The sequence below is a fragment of the Lontra canadensis genome, unplaced genomic scaffold, assembly GCF_010015895.1.
Source record: "Lontra canadensis isolate GAN:19392208 unplaced genomic scaffold, GSC_riverotter_1.0 scaffold54, whole genome shotgun sequence".
NCBI lineage: Eukaryota > Metazoa > Chordata > Mammalia > Carnivora > Mustelidae > Lontra > Lontra canadensis.
The window spans coordinates 13140611-13160880 of NW_022631048.1; the positions used below are offsets into that span (position 1 = coordinate 13140611).

Sequence of the window (20270 nt, forward strand, 5' to 3'; positions counted from 1 at the left end):
TTTTTTTTTTAGTATTTTATTTCTTTCTTTGTTAGAGAGAGAGGGAGAGAACACAAGCAGGAGGAGGGGCAGAGGGAGAGGGAGAGGGAGAAGCAGACTGCCTGCTGAGCAGGGAGCCCGGATGCAGGGCTCGATCCCAGGACCCTGGGATCACGACCTGAGTCGAAGGCAGAGGCTTCACCCACTGAGGCCCCCAGGCACCCCTAATCTCTTTTTTCTTCTTTGACTCTACCTTTTCAAATAGATAACGTGTTTCAAAATCAAAACAATATAAAAAGGAGATTGAAGTCTTGCTGCCTATTGTCCCCATCGGTCCCCATCCTCCCGTGGTGACGCTTGCCCTAGACTGGACTGTCCCGTGCTGCCTGCCGCCTCAGCGCCCACCCCCCACGTGTTTCCCACCAGTTGTCATGCGTTACAGGATACCATTTCCACTTTTATTAGAACACGACGTTGCACGTTTCAGGGACCTCTAGCCGGTCTGAGTTTGGTTCGGAGTGCGGCAGCAGAACACACACTTGATCATGTCATTAAAGTTGATAAGAGACCAGCAATGACCTTCTCTGTGCTGACCCTTTCCAAAGCCAACAGATCACATTCCTGTCAAGCCCGTGGGGACCGGTCTCGCCCCTGGGGTGGCTGCGAACAGGGGCTGCTTTGTCAGGTGGTGGTGGGAGGTGTGGAGGCTGCTGTCTGGGATCAGGGGAAATCCCTGGTGTTGGGTGTTTGAGCTGCGTACAGAGGGACCCAAATGCTCCGGCTACAGTGGCTTCATCAATTCAGCGTGTGGTAGAAATCTGTGGCTGGGGCGCCTGGGTGGCTCAGGCTGTTAAGCATCTACCTTCAGGTCAGGTCATAACCCCAGGGTCCTGGGATCGAGCCCCGCATCAGGCTCTCTGCTCAGTGGGGAGTCTGCTTCCCCCTTTCCCTCTGCCTGCTGCTCCCCCTGCTTTTGCTCTCTCTCTCTCTAATAAACAAACAAAATCTAAAACAAAAAATCATATGGCATCGTCATCAACTTTTCACAGGTTTCAGAGCAGCTAAACAACAAAATAGCCGTGAGACAATGAGTGTCGAACCTAGCAAGTCCTCGAGCACAGCGCTGTGGGTTTTCACTCTTTGTTGTTCAACATCCTATTTTAGAAATGTTTGAGCCTGTGAAAATCAACATAGGGGCTCCTGGGTGGCTCAGTCATCAAGCGTCTGCTTTCAGCTCCAGTCATGACCCCAGGGTCCTGGCATCGAGCCCCACATCGGGCTCCCTGTTCGGCGGGAAGCCTGCTTCTCCCTCCCACTCCCTCTGCTTGTGTCCCCTCTCTCACTGTGTCTCTTTCTGTCACATAAATAAATAAATATATTTTTTTTAAAAAGAAAGAAAATCAACATACACTGAATTGACATTTTTTTTCTTGTAAACGAGGCCTCTAAATTTTGGTGGTATTTTGTTCAAACTCAGTTGGAAATCACTCATCCAAGCGTCTGATGCATGAACTGGTAAGAAACTTCAGCTTTTGATGTGTCCTGAATCATCATTCTCCATTATTCCCAAATAAATCCATTTTAGCTGGTAAAAAAAAAAGGCGGGGGGGAGGACACTTAAGCATTTGAAACTCTTAGTTGCAGCTATCGGAAACCAAACAGGGAAGCGGTGAATGTGGGCCCTTCAGAAGGAAGGGAAGTGTGGTCAGACCAAATAATGGCAGAGCATTCTGGAATGTGTCAGCTCGTGAACAGACTCTTGTAGTGGAATTCCTATGTTAAACCGGACAAATGTACAGTCTGCCCTGCAGTGGATTGAAATTGAGATGGTCTCCCGTGTGGTAGCATCGAAATTTGGTGCAGAGAATTTTTTGAAAGAATCAGAGACAGCTTACAAATGACTCGACGTCACTCATGTGGCCGTTCTGGATCTTTCTGGTGTGGAAAATGAGGATCATAGATTGTACTTTGCTTTTTATTTTAAGGATCAAAAAGCATGTATGGAAGGCACTTTACACTTAACGACGGCATCTAGGACAGAGCAGGGGCCCTCAGAGTCTAAGGCTGTATGAGCTTTAACACTTGAAAAATGTAGTCATTTGTCCTTTTATCACATTAATTTTTTAAATTTTCTCCCCCATGTAAAATTGAAACATTTTTAAATGCTTTTTAAAAATATTTTATTTCTTTGACAGACAGAGATCACAAGTAGGCAGAGAAGCAGGCAGAGAGAGAGAGCAGAGAGCCCGATGTGGGGCTCGATCCCAGGACCCTGGGATCATGACCTGAGCAGAAGGCAGAGGCTTAACCCTCTGAGCCACCCAGGCGCCCCAAATAACAAATTTTTAAACAATTTTACAATTGTTTTTAAACAATTTTTAAACAATTACAAATATACATATCCTGTGCCTGTCAGTCAAGGTCTGTTCTGGTTCCAGAAAACACACCTGTTGTCCGAACAGAGAGGATGTAAAGGTTGCTAACTGGATACAGGGTTGTTAACTGATACTGGATAAACGAGTGCTCTAAGCTGTTGACAGCTGGCAGCTAGCTACCTCAAAGAAACAAAAGGAAAACCTCAGAACCCTAAGGGAAGGGCCTGTGGCCCGGAGCTCACCCCTGAGGGGAGAGCTGGCTGGGCTGCTGAGAGGGAGGGAGTGGCCAGTCTGGTTTTGCCGGCGTGGGGACAACAGATTCAGTCGCTGCTGTGCAAGGAGTGAAGCCTTGCTTGGGTGATGCTGGGAGCCAGCAGACAGACATGCCGGCCTCTCCCCCTTCTTGGGGTTTCCCTCCAGAACTCCCTGTTGGCAAAACCTAGCAGGGAAGCAGGCGGAAAGGCACCCGAGGAACACCCGGGGTGGCTCCGTCGGTTAAGCCTCTGCCTGCGCCTTCCGCCCAGGTCGTGAGGATCCTGCCTCCTGACGGACCTCATCCAAACCAGGCAGGTTCCTGTTCATGGAAGCTGCGACCTGCCGCCAGGGGCTGACCTAAACCCCCAGGGATTTTTTTTTTTTTTAATTAAAAAATAAAAAGAGAATGTGGCTGTCCTTTCCAAGAGCGGCCCCAAGAAAATGTCTCTCTCTTAAAGGCTTTATGATGTTTTGGAGAATGCCTCGGTGTTAAAGGGAATTTAAAACTCAACACAGGGGTAAAAGCTTGGGGAATCTATGTAGTAATCCTGTAATCGTTAAGGCTGTCTTCTCACACTGGCAACCCCAGGAAGACGGATGACAGTAAACGGCCATCCTCTACTCTTTGTATCTTTACAATTCTGCACGTGAATATACGGCACACTCAAGAACTTAATACAACTTTGCAAAGCAAATCCCTCTCCGGGACGCCTGGGGGGCTCCGTGGGTTAAACGTCTGCCTTCAGCTCAGGTCATCATCTCAGGGTCCTGGGATGGAGCCCCTCATTCTGCTCCCTACTCAGTGAGGAGCCTGCTTCTCCTTCTCTCCCCCTGCTTGTGTTCCCTCCCTCGCTGTGTCTCTTTCTGTCAAATAAATAAATAAAATATTTTAAAAAGAAAAGAAAGAAAGACCATCGTGCCAGGTCAGGCTTCCCAGGAAGCAGACTGTAAGGTGGGGACTTGCCCTCATGGGGCCACAGCTGCGGAGTGCTCCTAGCGACATCATGATCAGCCGTGCGAAGGAGAGGGGACAAGTTGAACAGCAGTGCAAGCAAATGGGGGTTAATGACACACGGGAGACTGCAGTCATTTCAGATCAAGGCACAAGAGCAGGAGGGAGCGGCATCTCTCACTATTACCCCACATCCAGCAGCTGTGGGGAGGCGGGCTGCTCCCTTAGGCCAAGCACAATTCCCGGGAAGACCCCTGACCAATGACCAGGCAGACCAGGCGGCTGAGGGAGCCCGTGCCTGTATTTGTTTTATTTATTTATTTTTTAAGATTTTATTTATTTATTTGACAGAGATCACAAGCAGGCAGAGAGGCAGGCAGAGAGGCAGGCAGAGAGAGAGGAGGAAGCAGGCTCCCCACGGAGCAGAGAGCCCGTTGCGGGGCTCGATCCCAGGATCCTGAGATCATGACCTGAGCGGAAGGCAGAGGCTTTAACCCACTGAGCCTCCCAGGCGCCCCTCGTGCCTCTGTTTTAAATTGGCTCTGGGTGGAGCATCACAGCTTCCACGACCCCGAGCTTCTCAAAGTTTGGTGCACACCGCAAGGCCTGCTGGACCCGCCCACAGCTCCTGATCCGGTCGGGTGGCGGGGATCCGAATCCGCTCTTGCAACGATTCCAGGAGATGGTGCTGGTAGCGTCTAGGGCCCGCACCACGAGAACCGTCACCCTGGACCTGATCCGGTTAAACCCACCCAGGTTGAATGCTAACGCGCGGGAGTTCATCGCTTGGGGATGCTAATCCCAAAACTCCCTGTTCCGACGGCGGTCCCTGTGGGCGCAGGCCACCTCCTCCGCAGCTGCAGCTCCGGGGGAACTGGACCGGGCTGGCTAACACTCGTGCTGGCTGCGGGGCTGCAGGCAGTGCTCACAGTGCCCGAGAGCCCCCCGCGTTCCTCGACCTGGGGGCCTCAGCCTGGCTCTCGGCTCTCCGCAGGGCGCGGAAGCCAGGGGTCAGTCCTGCCTGCGATGCGCGCCAGGTCCGCGCGCCTAACTCCATTGCCCCCACCCCGCCCACCCCCGCATCTGAGGCCGGGGAGAGGGAACCGACCTGCTGGGGAGGAAAGTGTATCGGCTGTTAAACCCGCGTTGGTGCCGGCGGGTGCTTGCTTTGGGTTGCAGACTTGGCGCTCGCCCAAACTCCGCACGGTGGGCCCGGCGTGGGAAGACTCGGTGCCCTACTCGATCACACGCCCAGAGAGCGAGGGCAACAGGTCAGGTGTCCGGGGACGGGGTCTGCAGGTGCGCTAGGGACGTCGGGGGAATGGCGGGGATCTGCAGGTGAGGGGTGGGGGACGCGGGCAGGGGCGGGGCGTGCAGGCGCGCGGGGTGGGGCGCGGGGAGTGCAGGTCACAGGTGCACGAGGAGGCGCGGGGAGGGGAGCGGCCTGCAGGTGCGGGGGGAGGGGCGGGGTCTGCAGGTGCGCGGAGGGAGGTGCCGCCGTGCGCGCCGGGGATACCGAAGTCACTTGCTCCAGGGCCGGCCTCGGGGATGCTGGACCCGAACCCCGCTCTTCCCCTGTCCCCTCCCTAACCCCTGCGGTCCGAGGGAGCCCACGCACCTGGCCATCCGCACCCCACAGTAGCCCCCACGAATACCTCCGGGGTCCCCGCCGGCGGTGCGGGCGCCCCCCTCCGTCCCTGCCCCGGGGCGCATGAGCGAACCCCCGGCGCGGACGCGGGAGGAGGGCAGCAGGCGACCGCAGGGACAAAGGCCTACGCAGCGCGCCGCGCGCGGTAAAAGGTAAAGACGGGAGAACCTCGGCGGGGCGGGTCCTAGGGAGGCCGGCCGCACCCCGGGTGTCCGCGTTCTGTCCGCGCTCGGACAAAATGTACCCTCGGCCTGCGGGACGCCACACGCACAAGCTACACCCGCCGTCGCAAGCGTCACAAACATTCCTCACAGGCCACAGAGCGGGTGAGGAGAACGCGCGGGAAAGCCGCCACCGCCTCCGGTCACCTCTCCCATTGGCTAACCCTGCCGTCGTTCACGGCGGCCCGCCTCTCCTGCTCGCGGGCGATGTTCTCATTGGCTAACTACCACCAGCCGTCCGCCCTCATTGGCCCGCCCCTCCGTTCGTCGGGCTGGAGCGGTGGCGACAGGCCGAGAGCCGCGCGTGGCCCCGCCCCCGCTCGCACAGAGGCGCGTCGGTGTTGGGGCTGGAGGCCCCGCCCCCCCGTGCCGTGTGCAAAAACAAACAGCCGTTAGGGAGGAGGTGCCAGGGGCGGGGCCTGGTTAGAAGAGGCCGCGCGATTGGGCAGCAGCAGGGGTTCAAACCAGCAACGGGAGCGAGGATTGGCCGGGGCGGCCCGAAGCGGGCCCCGGTTATTGTCCGGGCTCCGGCGGCAGCGGTAGCGGCGGCGGCGGCGGCGGCGGTCGGTGCTCCGGAGCGGCGGCTCGGCGGCGGCTCGGCGGGAGCGAGGGCGGGAGCGGCCGAGACCATGGTGAGGGGGCGGCCGGGTGGCCGGGCGGCTGGCGGCGCGGATACCTGTTGAGGCAGCCCGAGGTCGCCCCGCCCGCCGTGGCGTCGGCTCGCAGCGAGGGGAGCGGGCCGTGAGGCCGGCCTGCGTCCCGGGCGGGAGGGCGGGCTCTCCGTGCTGTCCCCCGGTGTCCCCTGGGCAGCGCCGCCGACCTGCGGGCCTCCGCCGGCGGATGGACGCTCGGGCGGGTCTCGGGAGCCAAAAGTCCGGGCGGCGGCGGGCTGTCGGCTTGCTGCGGAGCCGTGGCTCCCGGGCCCCGCGGGCAGATGTGCGGCCGGCGGCGGACCTGCGTGGGCCGTTGCCCCCTGCGGCTCGGAAAGCCCGCGCCTTAATGCCGCTGCCTGCGGAGCGGGTGGGACGCGAGTGACTTCGGGCCCGCCCGGCGCGGCTGGCCGCTGAGAGCGGGTCGGTGTTTCCGGACTCGGCGCTGCGGACTGCCGGAGCCGCCGGAGCCTTTGGCGCGGGGCGGACGGGGAGGGTCCCGTCCTGCGGAAGGACGGCGTGCGGGAGGCTCGGGGCGGCTCGTACGTGCTGCCGCCGCCCGCGCGTTTAGTGCCGAACGTTAGAGCGGCTGAGATGTGTGCGGTGGACGCTGTAGCCTCCGGGTGCTTCGTTTTGTGTTTTTATTGACGTGACAGAGATCACAAGCAGGCAGAGATGGGGGGAAGCAGGTCTCTGCCGAGCAGAGCGCCCGACGCGGGGCTCGATCCCAGGACCCAGGGATCATGACCCGAGCCGAAAGCAGAGGCTTCACCCACTGAGCCCCCCAGGCGCCCCCGTGGTCTACAAGTTCTTTGAAGAGCTGCGCGCTGCAGAGGGGACGCGCGGTTTCAGAGCTTAGCGTCCACTCGCTGGAACAGCCGGTCCGTCTTGTAAACGGATTTAATGTTGACGGGCCTTTTTTTTTTAAACCGTGACGCCGCGGTATACTCGAATGGTACGGATGAAACCGTCGGCCGAGGACCTCGGGTTCTGTCTTAGCTCGGGTCCTTGGTGTTCCCTCCCCGAGGCCCGAACGTGTCTGACTTACCCAGTGATGTCCCGGTGGTGTGTGCGCTCGCCTGCGGCGAGCAGCCCGGCTTTACCGGGGAAAAGCCCACGGCCTTTGTCTTTTTCTCCAAGAAGTAGTTTCGTGGGGGTTCGGTGGCGCGTACCTGCACCTCGGTTGTTGAAACGGCTGCGAAAGTCTCCCTTGCTTCCCTGTAGCAGGTCCTGTTTGTGAACGGTAAGACTCCAGCCCTTCTTTTACTGGCTGTTGATAGTAGGATTCGTTTAACCGTTTCTGTGTAAGCTGGAAGGTCTTTGGTTTTCAAACATACCTAACAAAGTTGGCCCTTGGAGCCGTTCTTCAGTGTCCCATCCGTGGCATGAAGTCCAGTCTCCTCGCTCCGCAGCCAGCACTTCCGGTCGTCTTCAGGCCGCTCCTTTCTTCCAGAGTGACACTCCGCACCTGTGAGGCACTCACCCTGCTTCCGGCCCCCTGCAGCCTCTGGCACCCATGTTTCTCTCTGTCCCTCTGGTTTTGACAGGTGCCTCCTGTAAGATGCACCAACAGTATCTGCCTGTGAAGGTCGTGTCCGGCAGGTGCCACAGTGCCCTCCTCCTAACCCAGTGCTCGTCCGGGGGACGTGCGCAGCGCATCTCTGCCCCAGAACGCCGGCCGCTTGTGCCTCTGCGCTGCTGGGGACCTGCGCGCTGGTCGCAACCTCAGTTCCGTGGTAGAGCCCCGGGTGGGACCGCTGGGGCACGTGCTACTTCCATGGGCGCGTTCTTGAGGGTTTGGTTTTTATAAGGTGCTTTTTCCCTCTCCCTCCAAACAGCGGACTTCTGACTATTTCTGTGGAAATGATATATGTTAACTGGTTTTTTAAAAAATATTTTTAAAATATTATTTCATTATGAAATATTTCCAGCATAAAAGTTATATTGACCTGTTGAAGGTCCTTCGGGGTGAAATTTGAGAAAAAATGTCCAAAGTTCGGGAATCTCATTTTAAATAAGTATTTAAGATTCAACGTCATGTTTATATAAACTAATAAATGGTGGCATAACACCTGTATGTCTGAACTTGAGGAAGGAGATCACCTAGAATTTTTTTAACTACCTGAGGTAAAACTGGAAGAACTTGTTTCCCATATCTTTTTGAAATAGCATTTTCAAGTCTTCATCTGGAGCTTTTTTTCACTTAGGCTGGAGGCAAAGCTGGAAAGGACAGTGGGAAAGCCAAGGCTAAGGCCGTGTCTCGCTCCCAGAGAGCCGGGCTACAGGTAATTGATGTTCTCCTAATTCGCTATTAAATTAGTTTCTTTACTGTTATGATCCAGGACCCAGAGATGTTTCATTAATTATGGAAATGTATTGTTGGCCTTTTAATGAGATTAATTGCTCGAAATTTAAATACTAAAACAACAGTGTTTTAATTTGTATTTTTCTAAATAAGAACAAGTCATGAAATGACCTTAAATGAACTCTGATTTTGCTCTCTTAAAATCTGTTATTTCTGGATTGTAAGTATGTTCTTGGTTCTCTTATAAATTGAGTCACGTTAAAGTAAGTCCGCTGTGGGCTTTCTTCTGGGGGAGGTGTGTGTGGTAGGGGGTAACTCTGAGATGACAGGAATTTGGGGCAGAATGACGGGTGGTTCGTTAGTTCTTTGACTGTCCCCAGTAGCTTCAGCTCTAGACTGCACTGATGTACCCGAAACACTCGGTACCTTCAAACTTCTTATATTTCAGTGGTTGCGACTGTAATCCACAAACTCAGAATATTCTGAATAAGTAAGAATTGCTCCCTGCGTGTAAGACACCCTTTCAAAGGAAGGTGTGAAGGCCAGACTGTAAGGTTTGGATTTTCAGCCTCTCGGCTGTGGTGAGCCACTGAAAGCTTTGGAGCAGGAGCTTGGCATGACCCGTGGGAACTGAAGGAAGGGGATAGAAGTTACCCGATGGTGCCTTCTGTATCGCAGAGCATCGCGTGAACCTGACGCGTTGGGTGAGAGCCAGACACGCTGGCCTTGGTGCTGTAGCAGGCACCGTGCACCTGCGCTGGCGCGTGTGCGATCCGCCGGTGGAGGGTTGACAGGCAAGGCGAGAAAGGTCTCCCTAAGGCTCAGAACCTTCGGGTCAGAGGAGTTTGTCTTGAGGCAGAAACAGGTTATGACATAATCGGTGTCAGGTGGGTAACTTGAAGTTCCCCGGAACACCGGCAGGAAGGGACCAGCCCGTAGTAGATTGGAGCCCCCGTTCCAGGAGGGAGCGATCAAAAGAATGACAGATTTAAGTTCCCGTGTGTCAGATAGATTGTTGATGCTACAGATGTTTGCTGTTAGAGCATGAGAACGGAACACGGGGACCCGGGCGGACCCTCAGAAACACATGGGATCTGAGTCAGAGAAAGAAAGGCCTGAAGACCAGCCCGCCTGGAAGACCGTTAGAGCTCTGTGTTGTCCCTGCAGCCGACGGAGGAATGGGGTTCCGCGTCCTAGTGTGTCGTTAGACAGCCTGCCTGCTCCGGGGGGGCCCGGGGTTACTTAGTGAAGGACTGTAATTGAGCAGAAGGCCATGCCTTCCTCCTCAAGGATGGGATCTAGAAATGGCCGCTAGATTTGGCAGTTCGGGTGTTACCGCTGACCTTCAAGAATGATGTTCGGCAAAAGCCAGGTTTGGATTGGAATAAAAGAGGTGACAGGAAAGTTAGGGGTTGGGATTTCCTTTTAAGTTTTGCCTTTGGAGGCTCACCTGGTGGCTCAGTGAACCAGTTAGGTGTCAGGTTCGAGATCAGCTCACGTCAGGCGAGGTCAGGTCCCCAGCTGGGCTCCAGGCTGGGCGTGGCACCTGCTTAAACATCAGTCTGTCCGTCCGTGCGTCCGGGCCTTTGGAAAGGAGATGCGCAGACAAGCAGGAGCTTTGCCAGAGGCGTGGAGGCATTCTGCGCGAGGTGCAGATGAGAGGCCGCGCGGGGGCTGGTGGAGCTGCTGCAGCGCCAGAGCAATGTAGGGCTGGGGCGGTCGGGCGCAGGGGTGCGGAACAAGGACCCCTTGGAGCTGAGGAAGTGCCTCGTCTCAGGAAGAGTCCCAGTGAGAAAATGGTGTTGGTTTCTCTTAGCCGTCAGATCACCTCTTAAAACCGAGCACGGAAGGGTGGCCGGGCCCAAGGAAGGTGGCGGGAGAGGAGGTCCCACGGGGCTGTTCCGTGGAGGGACTAATGATCCCCACACGACGCGAGGCCCTGTGGGGCGTGCACGGGCTGTGGCGCCGCGAGCTTTCTCTGCGCGAGGCTGCGACCGTCTGCGTTCGGAGCGAGTGCTGTTTTGCCTTTTCTTCTCTCCGCAGGACAGTAACTGGCATGCAGGGTGGGCTCCTTACTAGGACATGAGCACAGGTCCCGGGACCTCTCTGTTGCTAGATCGGTGTGACTTCTTTTTTTTTAAGATTTTATTTATTTATTTGATAGATCACAAGTAGGCAGAGAGGCAGGCAGAGAGAGAGAGAGAGGGAGGCAGGCTCCCCGCCGAGCAGAGAGCCCGATGCGGGGCTCGATCCCAGGACCCTGGGATCGTGACCTGAGCCGAAGGCAGAGGCTTAAACCACTGAGCCACCCAGATCGGTGTGACTTCTGACACGCACAACCAAATTCATCTTCTGTCCTGCGTCACCCCTGTCGCTCAGCCTTTGGTCACACACGGTGGTGTGACGGTGAGACTCTCAGATGCTTCCCACCCCGATGGTTTGTCTTTCAGTTTCCTGTGGGCCGCATCCACAGACATCTGAAGACTCGCACTACGAGCCACGGAAGGGTCGGTGCCACGGCTGCCGTGTACAGTGCCGCGATCCTGGAGTACCTCACTGCGGAGGTGTGCGGGACGGGCTCGTGTGGGGTCTGGCGGGGGCGGTGCTCTGAAGGACTGGAGCCCGCGGAGTCGGGGCTCAAGACAAAAAAACGCGGGTGCTTCGAGATGCGTCTTACTGGTGCCGGCGTTGAGCGGAACCTTGATGAGCTCTTGTCTGAAGTCCACATGAGGTCTGCAGTCCATACCTTTAAGCGATGTGACAAAGGAGTGTCACATACTCTCAGTGCTCTGCTAGTAACGCAGGAAACCATGACTGTAGGTGTCGCTGTTCCGTGATCTTTGTGAGGTTAGACCGCAATCTGGCGAGTGAGGATTTGGGGCGGGTAGAGGTTTGCCAGTGTGAGGACGCATTTTTAAAAACCACAGGTACACGATGGTGATGGGGTTGTATGCATAAAATGCCGTATCTTGGTCAGTTTGACACTTTAGGATGATGGCTCAGAATGTTCCAGATACTTAAGTTGGGGAAGTTAGTCATTAGTAGAAGTAAAGAAAATACTGGAATCTAAAGTCAGGGATAATCACTTTTCAGCCTTGGTTTTGCACTAGGATCACTTGGTGAACTCTCCAAAGATGCTGGTACCCTGCCTCCCACCAGAGCCGCCAGTTTAGGAAAGAACGGAGCGGGGTCCCAGTGGCTTGTAAAGTGTGCCCGTGGCTTCTGGTGCACACCAAGGCTTCCGGCTGCGCTGTCTCCATGTGGCTCCGGGGACTTGCTTTTGTAGGTTGTACAATGCTGGTATAGTCTGGGGAGGCAAAAAAACACAAAAATGTGGTTTTATGGCTAGCTGGGGCTTTGAAGTTCTTTTAGTTGAAAATTCCCATTCTAGAATAAAGCATGCTGCTTGCGGATTATAGGGCCAGTGATGTTAAAATCTCTGAGTGAGAAATTATTTTCATTAGGTTTTTAAACTTTTCTACGAGTACTAAGAAATAAACTGCAGCCGCTAAGGGCCGGGCACAACTAGACTACAGGGACATGGAGAAAGAACGCTTTTCTGAGGCGTTCGTATTGAACATGGTGGTGAAGGGACAGTCTCTCCCTCGCCTTCTTCCCGTAGAAGCGGGTGCTTGCCCGGGCGTCTCCTGTCCCTGCAGCAGGCGGCTGCGGAAGGGCCCAGCGAAGTAAGGAGAGTCCTCTGAGAGCATCAGGAACGTGTGAGCGCGGGTTGTCGGTTCCCGCGTCTGTCGTGTCCGGGCGCCACGGAGATCTTTCTTGCTCTGATGGGTCCACACTGACCCTAAGAGCCTTCGCCCCCTGACGCGCTGTCCCCCGGGCGCTTTGTAGGTGCTGGAGCTAGCGGGCAACGCCTCCAAGGACCTCAAGGTAAAACGGATCACTCCGCGCCACTTGCAGCTGGCGATCCGCGGGGATGAGGAGTTGGACTCGCTCATCAAGGCCACCATCGCCGGGGGCGGTACGTATGCTAACCCGCCGGCCTCGGTGAGGAAGGCCAAAGTCAGATTGGCGCTCCCCGGTGCGTGTGCGGTCCGCGTGTGCGCACACGCGCTGACACACGCACACCCCGAAACCCATAAGAGCGCTGTTCTGCACAGGTTCTGTGGGGCTCCCGGAGCCCGAGAGAGGGAGCCCTGGGGGCAGGTACTGTCACAGGGGACTTGAGTCTGTGCGGTCGCCGTCCGTCGAGGCACGGCAGCCTCTGATCCTGTGCGCTTCCTTGCAGGTGTGATCCCGCACATCCACAAGTCTCTGATCGGCAAGAAGGGACAGCAGAAAACCGCTTAGAGCACGCTTTTAACCAACCCCTTCCCCCCGTCATCGTACTGTAACCGGGTCGAAGAAAGCACGGGGCGTGTGGAGGTTTCCGGAGAGGCGGGTGGAAAAGCATAGACCGTTACTGCAGACGCGATGAGAGACCTGTGTGTCCCGAGGCTCCCGTGTGGCGAAGCCCCTTTCCACGCGGCAGTACCTGGCGTTGGTCGGCTGGTTTCTCCCGTGTGTTTTATACAAAAATGGAATCGATAAACCATTTTTTACAAAACTAACCTGGCTCAGAACTGTTCTGTTCGTGAGGTGTTGCAACTGTTTTGCTTCTTTGAAATTTTTAAAATTTCAAATCCGTTATCTTACATTCACGGTAATTTTAGAACAGGGATTGGGAATACGGACTTCCCCGGGTCGATACCACGTCCTCCTACGGGGTCGCAGGCGCCCTCCGCTCTCGGGACGCAGCCTCCCGTTACACAGCGCGAGGCAGGGAACCGGCGGGAGGCCGGGGCGCGCCGGCAGCGAGGACGCGCGTCCCAATTCCGCCGGGACTCGAGGACGGAAACGTACACTCGGAGCCCATGTAAGAGGCTAGTGGAGTTGTCTCCGGAGCCCTTACTGTGTGGCAGGCCCCGAGCTAAGCGCTTTCGTGATCAGGAAATTGTGCGCACCCACGCGCGAGCATACGGACACCGAGGCGCGCGGCTGTCACCGTTAGCCAGAAGCGCTTCCCTCGTAGACAGAAAGCGGCCGAGCCGGGATACAGCCTCAACTTGGCCGGCTCCAGAGCCCGCACGGGCACCCGGGATTAGAGTTAAAACTTAGAGTCGGTGCTTCTGCCTCGGCCTCCAGCTTCCAGTTGTCTTGCGCGGACACAGCAGAGCACTCGGCAGGTCGGGCCGTGTTTCTGCACGCCGGTGGCTCGCTCCGCTTCCACGCTCGCGTGCGATTCAGCGCGGCTGCCAACTCCGTCAGGAAGCTCTGTTTCTGCTAGGGACTCTTCGTTAAAAAAGAAAGTTTAATGTTTTATAACCTAGCACTATCAAGACAAAACTCATTTTAAAAAACTTATTTTATTTTGGAAACTTTCAAAAATACCGAAAATAAAGAGAATAGTGTAGTAAAGCCCGGCGTGCTCCTCCGGCTTCCACGTTACCCTGTGCTCAGCTCTGTCTTACCCATGCGCCCGCCTGGCCCTGCTCCCAGTGGGCTGCTTCAAACCCCATTTCAGGCGTCATCTATTTGAGTGCCTGCATACTTACTGAGCTCTAAGGAGGGGACACTTTTTGGACCATAATCACAATCTTTAAGAGTTTATTTATTTGGGGGTTGCCTGGGTGGCTCAGTGGGTTAAGCGTCTGCCTTCGGCTCAGGTCATGGTCCCAGGGTCCTGGGATCGAGCCCTGCATCAGGCTCTCTGCTCCGCGGGGAGCCTGCTTCCTCCCCTCTCTCTCTCTGCCTGCCTCTCTGCCTACTTGTGATCTCTGTCAAGTAAATAAATCTTAAAAAAAAAAAAATGTTATTTATTTGGGGCACCTGGGGGGCTCAGTTGTTAAGCGTCTGCATTCAGCTCAGGTCATGATCTCAGGGTCCTGGGATTGAGCCCCGCATCAGGCTCTCTGCTCGGCGGGCAGCCTGCTCTGCGCCGCACCCCCCACCCGCCGCCTGCCTCTCTGCCTAGTTGTGATCTCTCTCTCTCTGTCAAATAAATAAAAAATATATATTTTTAAAGTCCTTTAAAAAAAAAAGATTTTGACAGCAAGAGACACAGCGAGAGAGGGAGTACAAGCAGGGGGAATGGAAGAGGGGGAAGCAGGCTCCTGCTGAGCAGAGAGCCCGATGCGGGGCTCGATCCCAGGACCCTGAGATCATGACCTGAGCCGAAGGCAGAGGCTTTAACCCACTGAGCCCCGCACATCCCCCTGCAGTCAATAATTCTCATACCTACCTCCTAGAGTCTACAGTTAATAGTTCATCATGTAAGTACTCATCTGTGGGATGGCTCTCATTTGCCTGATGTTTTTATGCTCTGTTTGTCCTGGTCTTTTCTTGTTGGAGAGGGGAAGGTGTGCGACCGGATCATGTCGTTATGTCAGATGACTGACAGGTTTTGAGGATCTGGGGACACAAGCTTCCCCTGGGGTATGTGCTAAGTTCAGTCGAGGGCTGAGTGTGTTGAATAAGGACGTTTGCCTCTGAGATTCATGAATCCGATTCTGAGCAAGATCTGTCATCTGCTTGGGAGGGGCTTTGAAAGTAATTTCAAAGCACTTTGTGGGGCATGTTCTGTCTGTTTGGCCTTCGGGTGATGCGCACGGCCTCCCCGGCTGAGGTCAGAGTTTGAGGCACGCAGGCACCGGGGAGGGTGAGGGCACAGCCTGAAATGTGCGAAGTTGAAGGCCACCCCCGGTCCGCAAAACCAGGCTTCGGCACAGTTTAGCAGTCGCCGACCAGCCTTTCTTTCTTTCTTTTTTTTTAAGATTTTATTTATTTGTCAGAGAGAGAGGGAAAGAGCGCGAGCACAGGCAGACAGAATGGCAGGCAGAGGCAGAGAGAGAAGCAGGCTCCCCGCCGAGCAAGGAGCCCGATGTGGGACTCGATATCAGGACGCTGGGATCATGACCTGAGCTGAAGGCAGCCGCTTAACCAACTGAGCCACCCAGGCGTCCCTCTTTCTTTTTTTTTTTTTAAGATTTTATTTATTTATTTGACAAACAGATCACAAGTAGGCAGAGAGGAGGAAGCAGGCTCCCCACTGAGCAGAGCCCGATGCGGGGCTCGATCCCAGGACTCTGGGATCACCACCTGAGCCAAAGGCAGAGGCTTAACCCACTGAGCCACCCAGGCGTCCTGCCGACCAGCCTTTCTTAGTGCACAAATAGGAAGTTAACATGTGATCCGAAGAGGCTCCAAGCTTAGAATTCTCTTCTGGAGGTAGGGAAGGTCACTACACGTTTTCATTGAAAACTCCCCACATGTCTAATATGGATTTGCCTCTAAACCCCTAAATAAATCTGAGAAAGCAAAGAAATCCGGGCCCACGTTCGTTCGCTAGCTGGTCCGCTGGCCGCACAGCTGGAGTTGGAACTCAGGCCAGTCTGACTGCGGGTTCCAGGCCCAGCTGCGCGGAGGCCACCACGGGGCACGAGTGCGGGCGCTGCCGTTCGTCGTGTGCTTGGAGCTTCGGCTAGAAAATGTGATTAACGCAGGTCTGGACGTCACTCGAAGGAGCTCCTTCTGACACCTGCATGGAGAGCCGGGGGGCCTTGTGAGCGGAGGTCACCTTGGGCCTGCCTGGTGGGTTGCAGAGCGAGCTCGAGCCTGCCCGCGTGGCATCCACGCGAACCTCGCCCCGAAGCAGCGGCTCCCGGCTGAGCTCGAGGCGGGAAGGCGAGGCTCGGCTGACCCTGCCCGCACTCAGACTTGCCGGCCAGTGTCCAGCCAGCCCCGCGAGTCCCTGCCAGCCCCCAGACGCGTTTCCGTTTTCTCCCGGTTCCATCGGTGGCCTCAACCCTCACTCAATTGCCGTCCCATCCTCTCCCTCCCCTCCCTTCCAGGTTTCTGCCGCAGGGGTGAGCGCACCCCCCATACTTCCCACAGGTTTCACAGGAGTGCGTTCCGAGTTTATACTTTCTAGAACATGCGTCCTGATTCTTCCCAAAAATGCCCCATGCTGGACCCTTCCCGCTCACCACCCAGGCCACCATGCTCACCTCCAGCCCCGCCTCCCTGTTTCAGCCCACACCGTGCGACACTGCCAGACGCGTGGATGTGTCCCTTTTAGTGTCACAGCCAGCTCCTAGGCCGAGTCCGTGCACACTGTGAAGCCCTCCCTCTGCCCGGACCCTGCTGCCAGGATCCGCTGCCCCCATTTGGGCCTTAGCTGTGCCGCGAGCCGGCCACATTCCCCGCAGCAGCTTTGCGTGAGGGCCGCCGGCCGCACTCAAGGACCGCCGTGAGGCCGCGTGCTGCATAGGACGTGGCCCCCCGAGGACTGGCACCGTCCCTCCCACCGTCCACAGATTGTTTTATCAAGTATCACCTTCTAAGATTTGTTCCAAGTGTTTAAAAATTTAAAAAGTGTTTTGAAATGTTCAAAAGGGTCCAAGTAGGAACACCTCCGAGTTCAGACAGAGCTCAGCTGAGGGGCTGGAAAACCCGGGAAAGTCGGACAGGACGGTGGGGTGGGGTGGCTAGAGAAGGACGCATTCCTGGGGAGGATGGCCCTGGGGAGGAGGCCTCACCGAAGGGGATGGTAGTTTGCGAGTTGCGCTCCATAACTTTCTGCCTCCGAGGTGTTCCCGTGTCCACGCGTGGCCCCGATGGGGAGGAGGTGGTCTGAGAGCGTAATGATGAGCTGGTGGCCCGGGAGAGGACGAGGCGACGGGAGAGGGAACTTAGGACAGATCATCTGAACGCAGAGAGCCGCAGGTTGCGGAGGCGTGGGCGTGTCCATGTAGACGCCCCGTATTCTGCAGAGAAAGGTGAGGTCTGCGCCTGCACAGCCAAGGACAAAGGGCCCAGCGGGAGGACCTCTCCCAGGCAGAAGCGTCAGAGCTTCCCAAACCAGGCAGCCATGCTTTGCACCACCAAGCGGGCGGGCCCTGAGGCCCCAGGCCCGGTAGCAAGTGCCTGCCTCCGGAGAGGGAGCAGTTTCCAGTTCGCCCGTCGCCCTCGACAGAAACCCGGGTCCCCTCCTGGCTCCTGCCTTCCTCCTTCCCTTGGCACGGAGAGCAGGGGCACTCCCGGTCGCGCCGGTGCAGCCGCAGACGGGCTCCCACATTCACCCCATCTGCACACGTGCGTAAGGGAGCCCAGGCGACGGTCCTGCTCTTTTTTTAACAAATAAAAATCCAGGTGAGCAAGTTTTGAATGATGAGTCGCTGCGTCCTTCCTGCAAGCCTGTCACATTCCGTCCGCCCCGGGCTACTCCCGGCCTGACCATGGCTTAGCGGAGGCCGGCCCGGGCACTCCGCTGCGGGCTTTGCTGCCGGCAGGACAGCCGGTATCTATCATCTCGAACCGCCGCTCGGGGAGGAAGGAGCTGAGGCCAGCCCTCCACAGGAGCGGGGCGCAATGGCCCTTTGCAAAGCTCTGACCCTGGACGTAGAGGGATGGCTTTGGGGGATGCAGGTGCAGATACGGGGCACGGCCACATGACTGGTGACCAGGACACCGCTCACTCTGGACCCGGGACGCCCAGTGCGTGATGCCAAGGGATCCGAGCAGCTGTGGCGAGCGCTCTGCCCCCGGGGCATGTGCCCAGCCCTGGGGCTGGCCTCCACTCCCAGGCCTCAGAGGGGGCACCGGGGCTGAGCCTGCACCGTGGGGCCCTCAGCACCGGGTCCTCGCGGCCCTCTGGCCCTTCCCAGCACCCCCACCCCCGCAGCCGTCCCTCAGGACAGGGAGGGGGCTTCAGGAAGGCTCTTGGCCCTCAAGAGCCCTGTCCCTTCTGCATACACTCTGGAGCATGGGATCGGCTAAGGACAGGGCGGATCTTCAGGGGAAGGAAAGGCCTGCAGTTTGCCGAGTGTGGGCGCACTTTCTCAGCTCTCCGTGGTACTTTCCAGCGAGGTCCGTGACCTCCTGGCTCTAAGCCGAGAAATAGGCTGAGTTTGACGATGCCCCCCCACCCCGTGTGGTCATCCTGGCGGGCGCGTGGTTTCGGGGGCCCAGAACACCGCCAGAATGTCTCACCAGCGGGGAGCGTGATGCACTGGAGCTCACCCACGGCAGGGGTCCTGGGCCCCACCAGCACTTCCGGTAAAGAGGTGGAGTGGGGGACTGCGGCGCCGGCATCTGTGAGCGCATCACTTCCTATCTGTCGCCGCGCGCCAGGTGCACAGAGCCGCTCATACAGCGGGCTCACGGGTCAGAAGCTGTTGTCTCAGGGCGCCTGGGTGGCTCAGTGGGTTAAAGCCTCTGCCTTTGGCTCAGGTCATGATCCCAGGGTCCTGGGATCGAGCCCCGCATCAGGCTCTCTGCTCAACGGGGAACCTGCTTCCCTTCCTCTCTCTCTCTCTCTGCCTACTTGTGATCTCTGTCTATCAAATAAATAAAATCCTAAAAAAAAAAAAAAAAAAAAAAAAAGCTATTGTCTTCTTTCGGGGTTTACCAAAAATCCATTTGATTTCTCCTCAGATCTGGTTATGCAAGTAAGTCGTAACTATTTTAAATATGCAATTCAGTTAACAATTATGTAACTCCATGATGAAGTAAGTTGTAACATCTATGACCTGTAGGTTTGGGAAGGGCCCAGGAGCACAAACTCCTGTTTGAGAAGTGAGAGGCCCGAGGCAGCTGGGAAAGACCTGGGCTTTGCATGGACGTGCCTCATGGAAGGCCATGCAGACGCCCCAGTGACAGGCCCTGCGTGCAGTGACAGCCACACCTGCCAGTCTGTTTGGAGCCTGCTTCTCCCTTTCCCACTCCCCCACTGTGTTTCCTCTCTGTGTCTGTCAAATATATAAATAAAATCTTAAAGAAAAAAAAAGTAATCTGCTAGGACTTGCCTTGGGTTTGGCCACAGTTTGTTTTTCCCAGGTTGCAAATCATTTTTATTTTTTTTAATATTTTATTTTTTTGACACAGAGAGAGAGAGAGATCACAAGTAGGCAGAGAGGCAGGCAGAGAGAGGGGAAGCAGGCTCCCCACGGAGCAGAGAGCCCGATGCGGGTCTCGATCCCAGGACCCTGAGATCATGACCTGAGCTGAAGGCAGAGGCTTAACCCACTGAGTCACCCAGGTGCCCCGAGAGAGAGAATTTCAAGCAAACTCCCTACTGAGCCCAAAGCCCAACGTAGAAGTCGATCCCAGGACCCTGAGATCACAATCTGGGCCAAAATCCAGTCAGACGCTTGACAGACTGAGCCACCCAATTTTTTATTCCTGAAAAAACTCATCTTTTGTGGGTAAAATGAAGCAATAAAAGGTACACTTGCCGTAAAAGTACATATACTTCATTTTCACTGGTGACCGCCTCCCGCTGGTCCCTGCACACCACTTGCCCCAGATGACACAGCGGCCCCAGGACCCCCGTCTCCCACAGTCTACACTCGGCACACAGAGGGACCCTTTCACAGTGCGAGCTCCATGGATCTTAATTGGATCCGCTTTTCAATAAACAGGGATAAATTATTCCAACTGGGAATAAAAAACACTTTCGAGACAAGACACAGGAGAGGGATTGGATAGTTGATGACATTAAGGGATCAGTATTTTAGATGCAAATAGTACTTTGGTTATGTTAAAAATGCAAATTCACATCTTTTGGAGACACACTATGTACTAAGACATTCGTGCATGTGTCTGGAATTTGCTTCGAAACAGTCCAGTTGGAGGACGGGGAGGAGGGGGGAGGAGAGCCGGAGCCCCACCGTCCCTGCGCCGTGCCGCGCGCTTCTCTGCGGTGAGCCCGGAGTGGGAGCGTACCGACCAACTGTGGGGTTGTGGAAAAGAGGAGTATACCCATCTGAGTTTAGGTGGTGACTTTTGTATTTTGTATCTTTTTTCTTTTTTTTTTTTTAGTTAGTTATCTGGGAGAGAGACAGAGAGAATGAGCAGCAGGGAGGGACAGAGAGTCTCTCTCCTAGGCA

At 55.9% G+C, this 20270-nt stretch overlaps 1 protein-coding gene across 1 annotated transcript; it reads left to right on the forward strand.

The window, feature by feature from the left end:
• The first annotated feature begins 5984 nt into the window (after positions 1-5984).
• On the forward strand, positions 5985-12953 carry LOC116877950 (histone H2A.V). The gene is made up of 5 exons (XM_032875041.1): positions 5985-6062; positions 8288-8365; positions 10836-10949; positions 12235-12364; positions 12632-12953. The coding sequence occupies exons 1-5, from the start codon at positions 6060-6062 to the stop codon at positions 12691-12693; spliced, it is 387 nt and encodes a 128-aa protein (XP_032730932.1). The 5' UTR covers positions 5985-6059; the 3' UTR covers positions 12694-12953.
• Positions 12954-20270: the final 7317 nt, after the last annotated feature.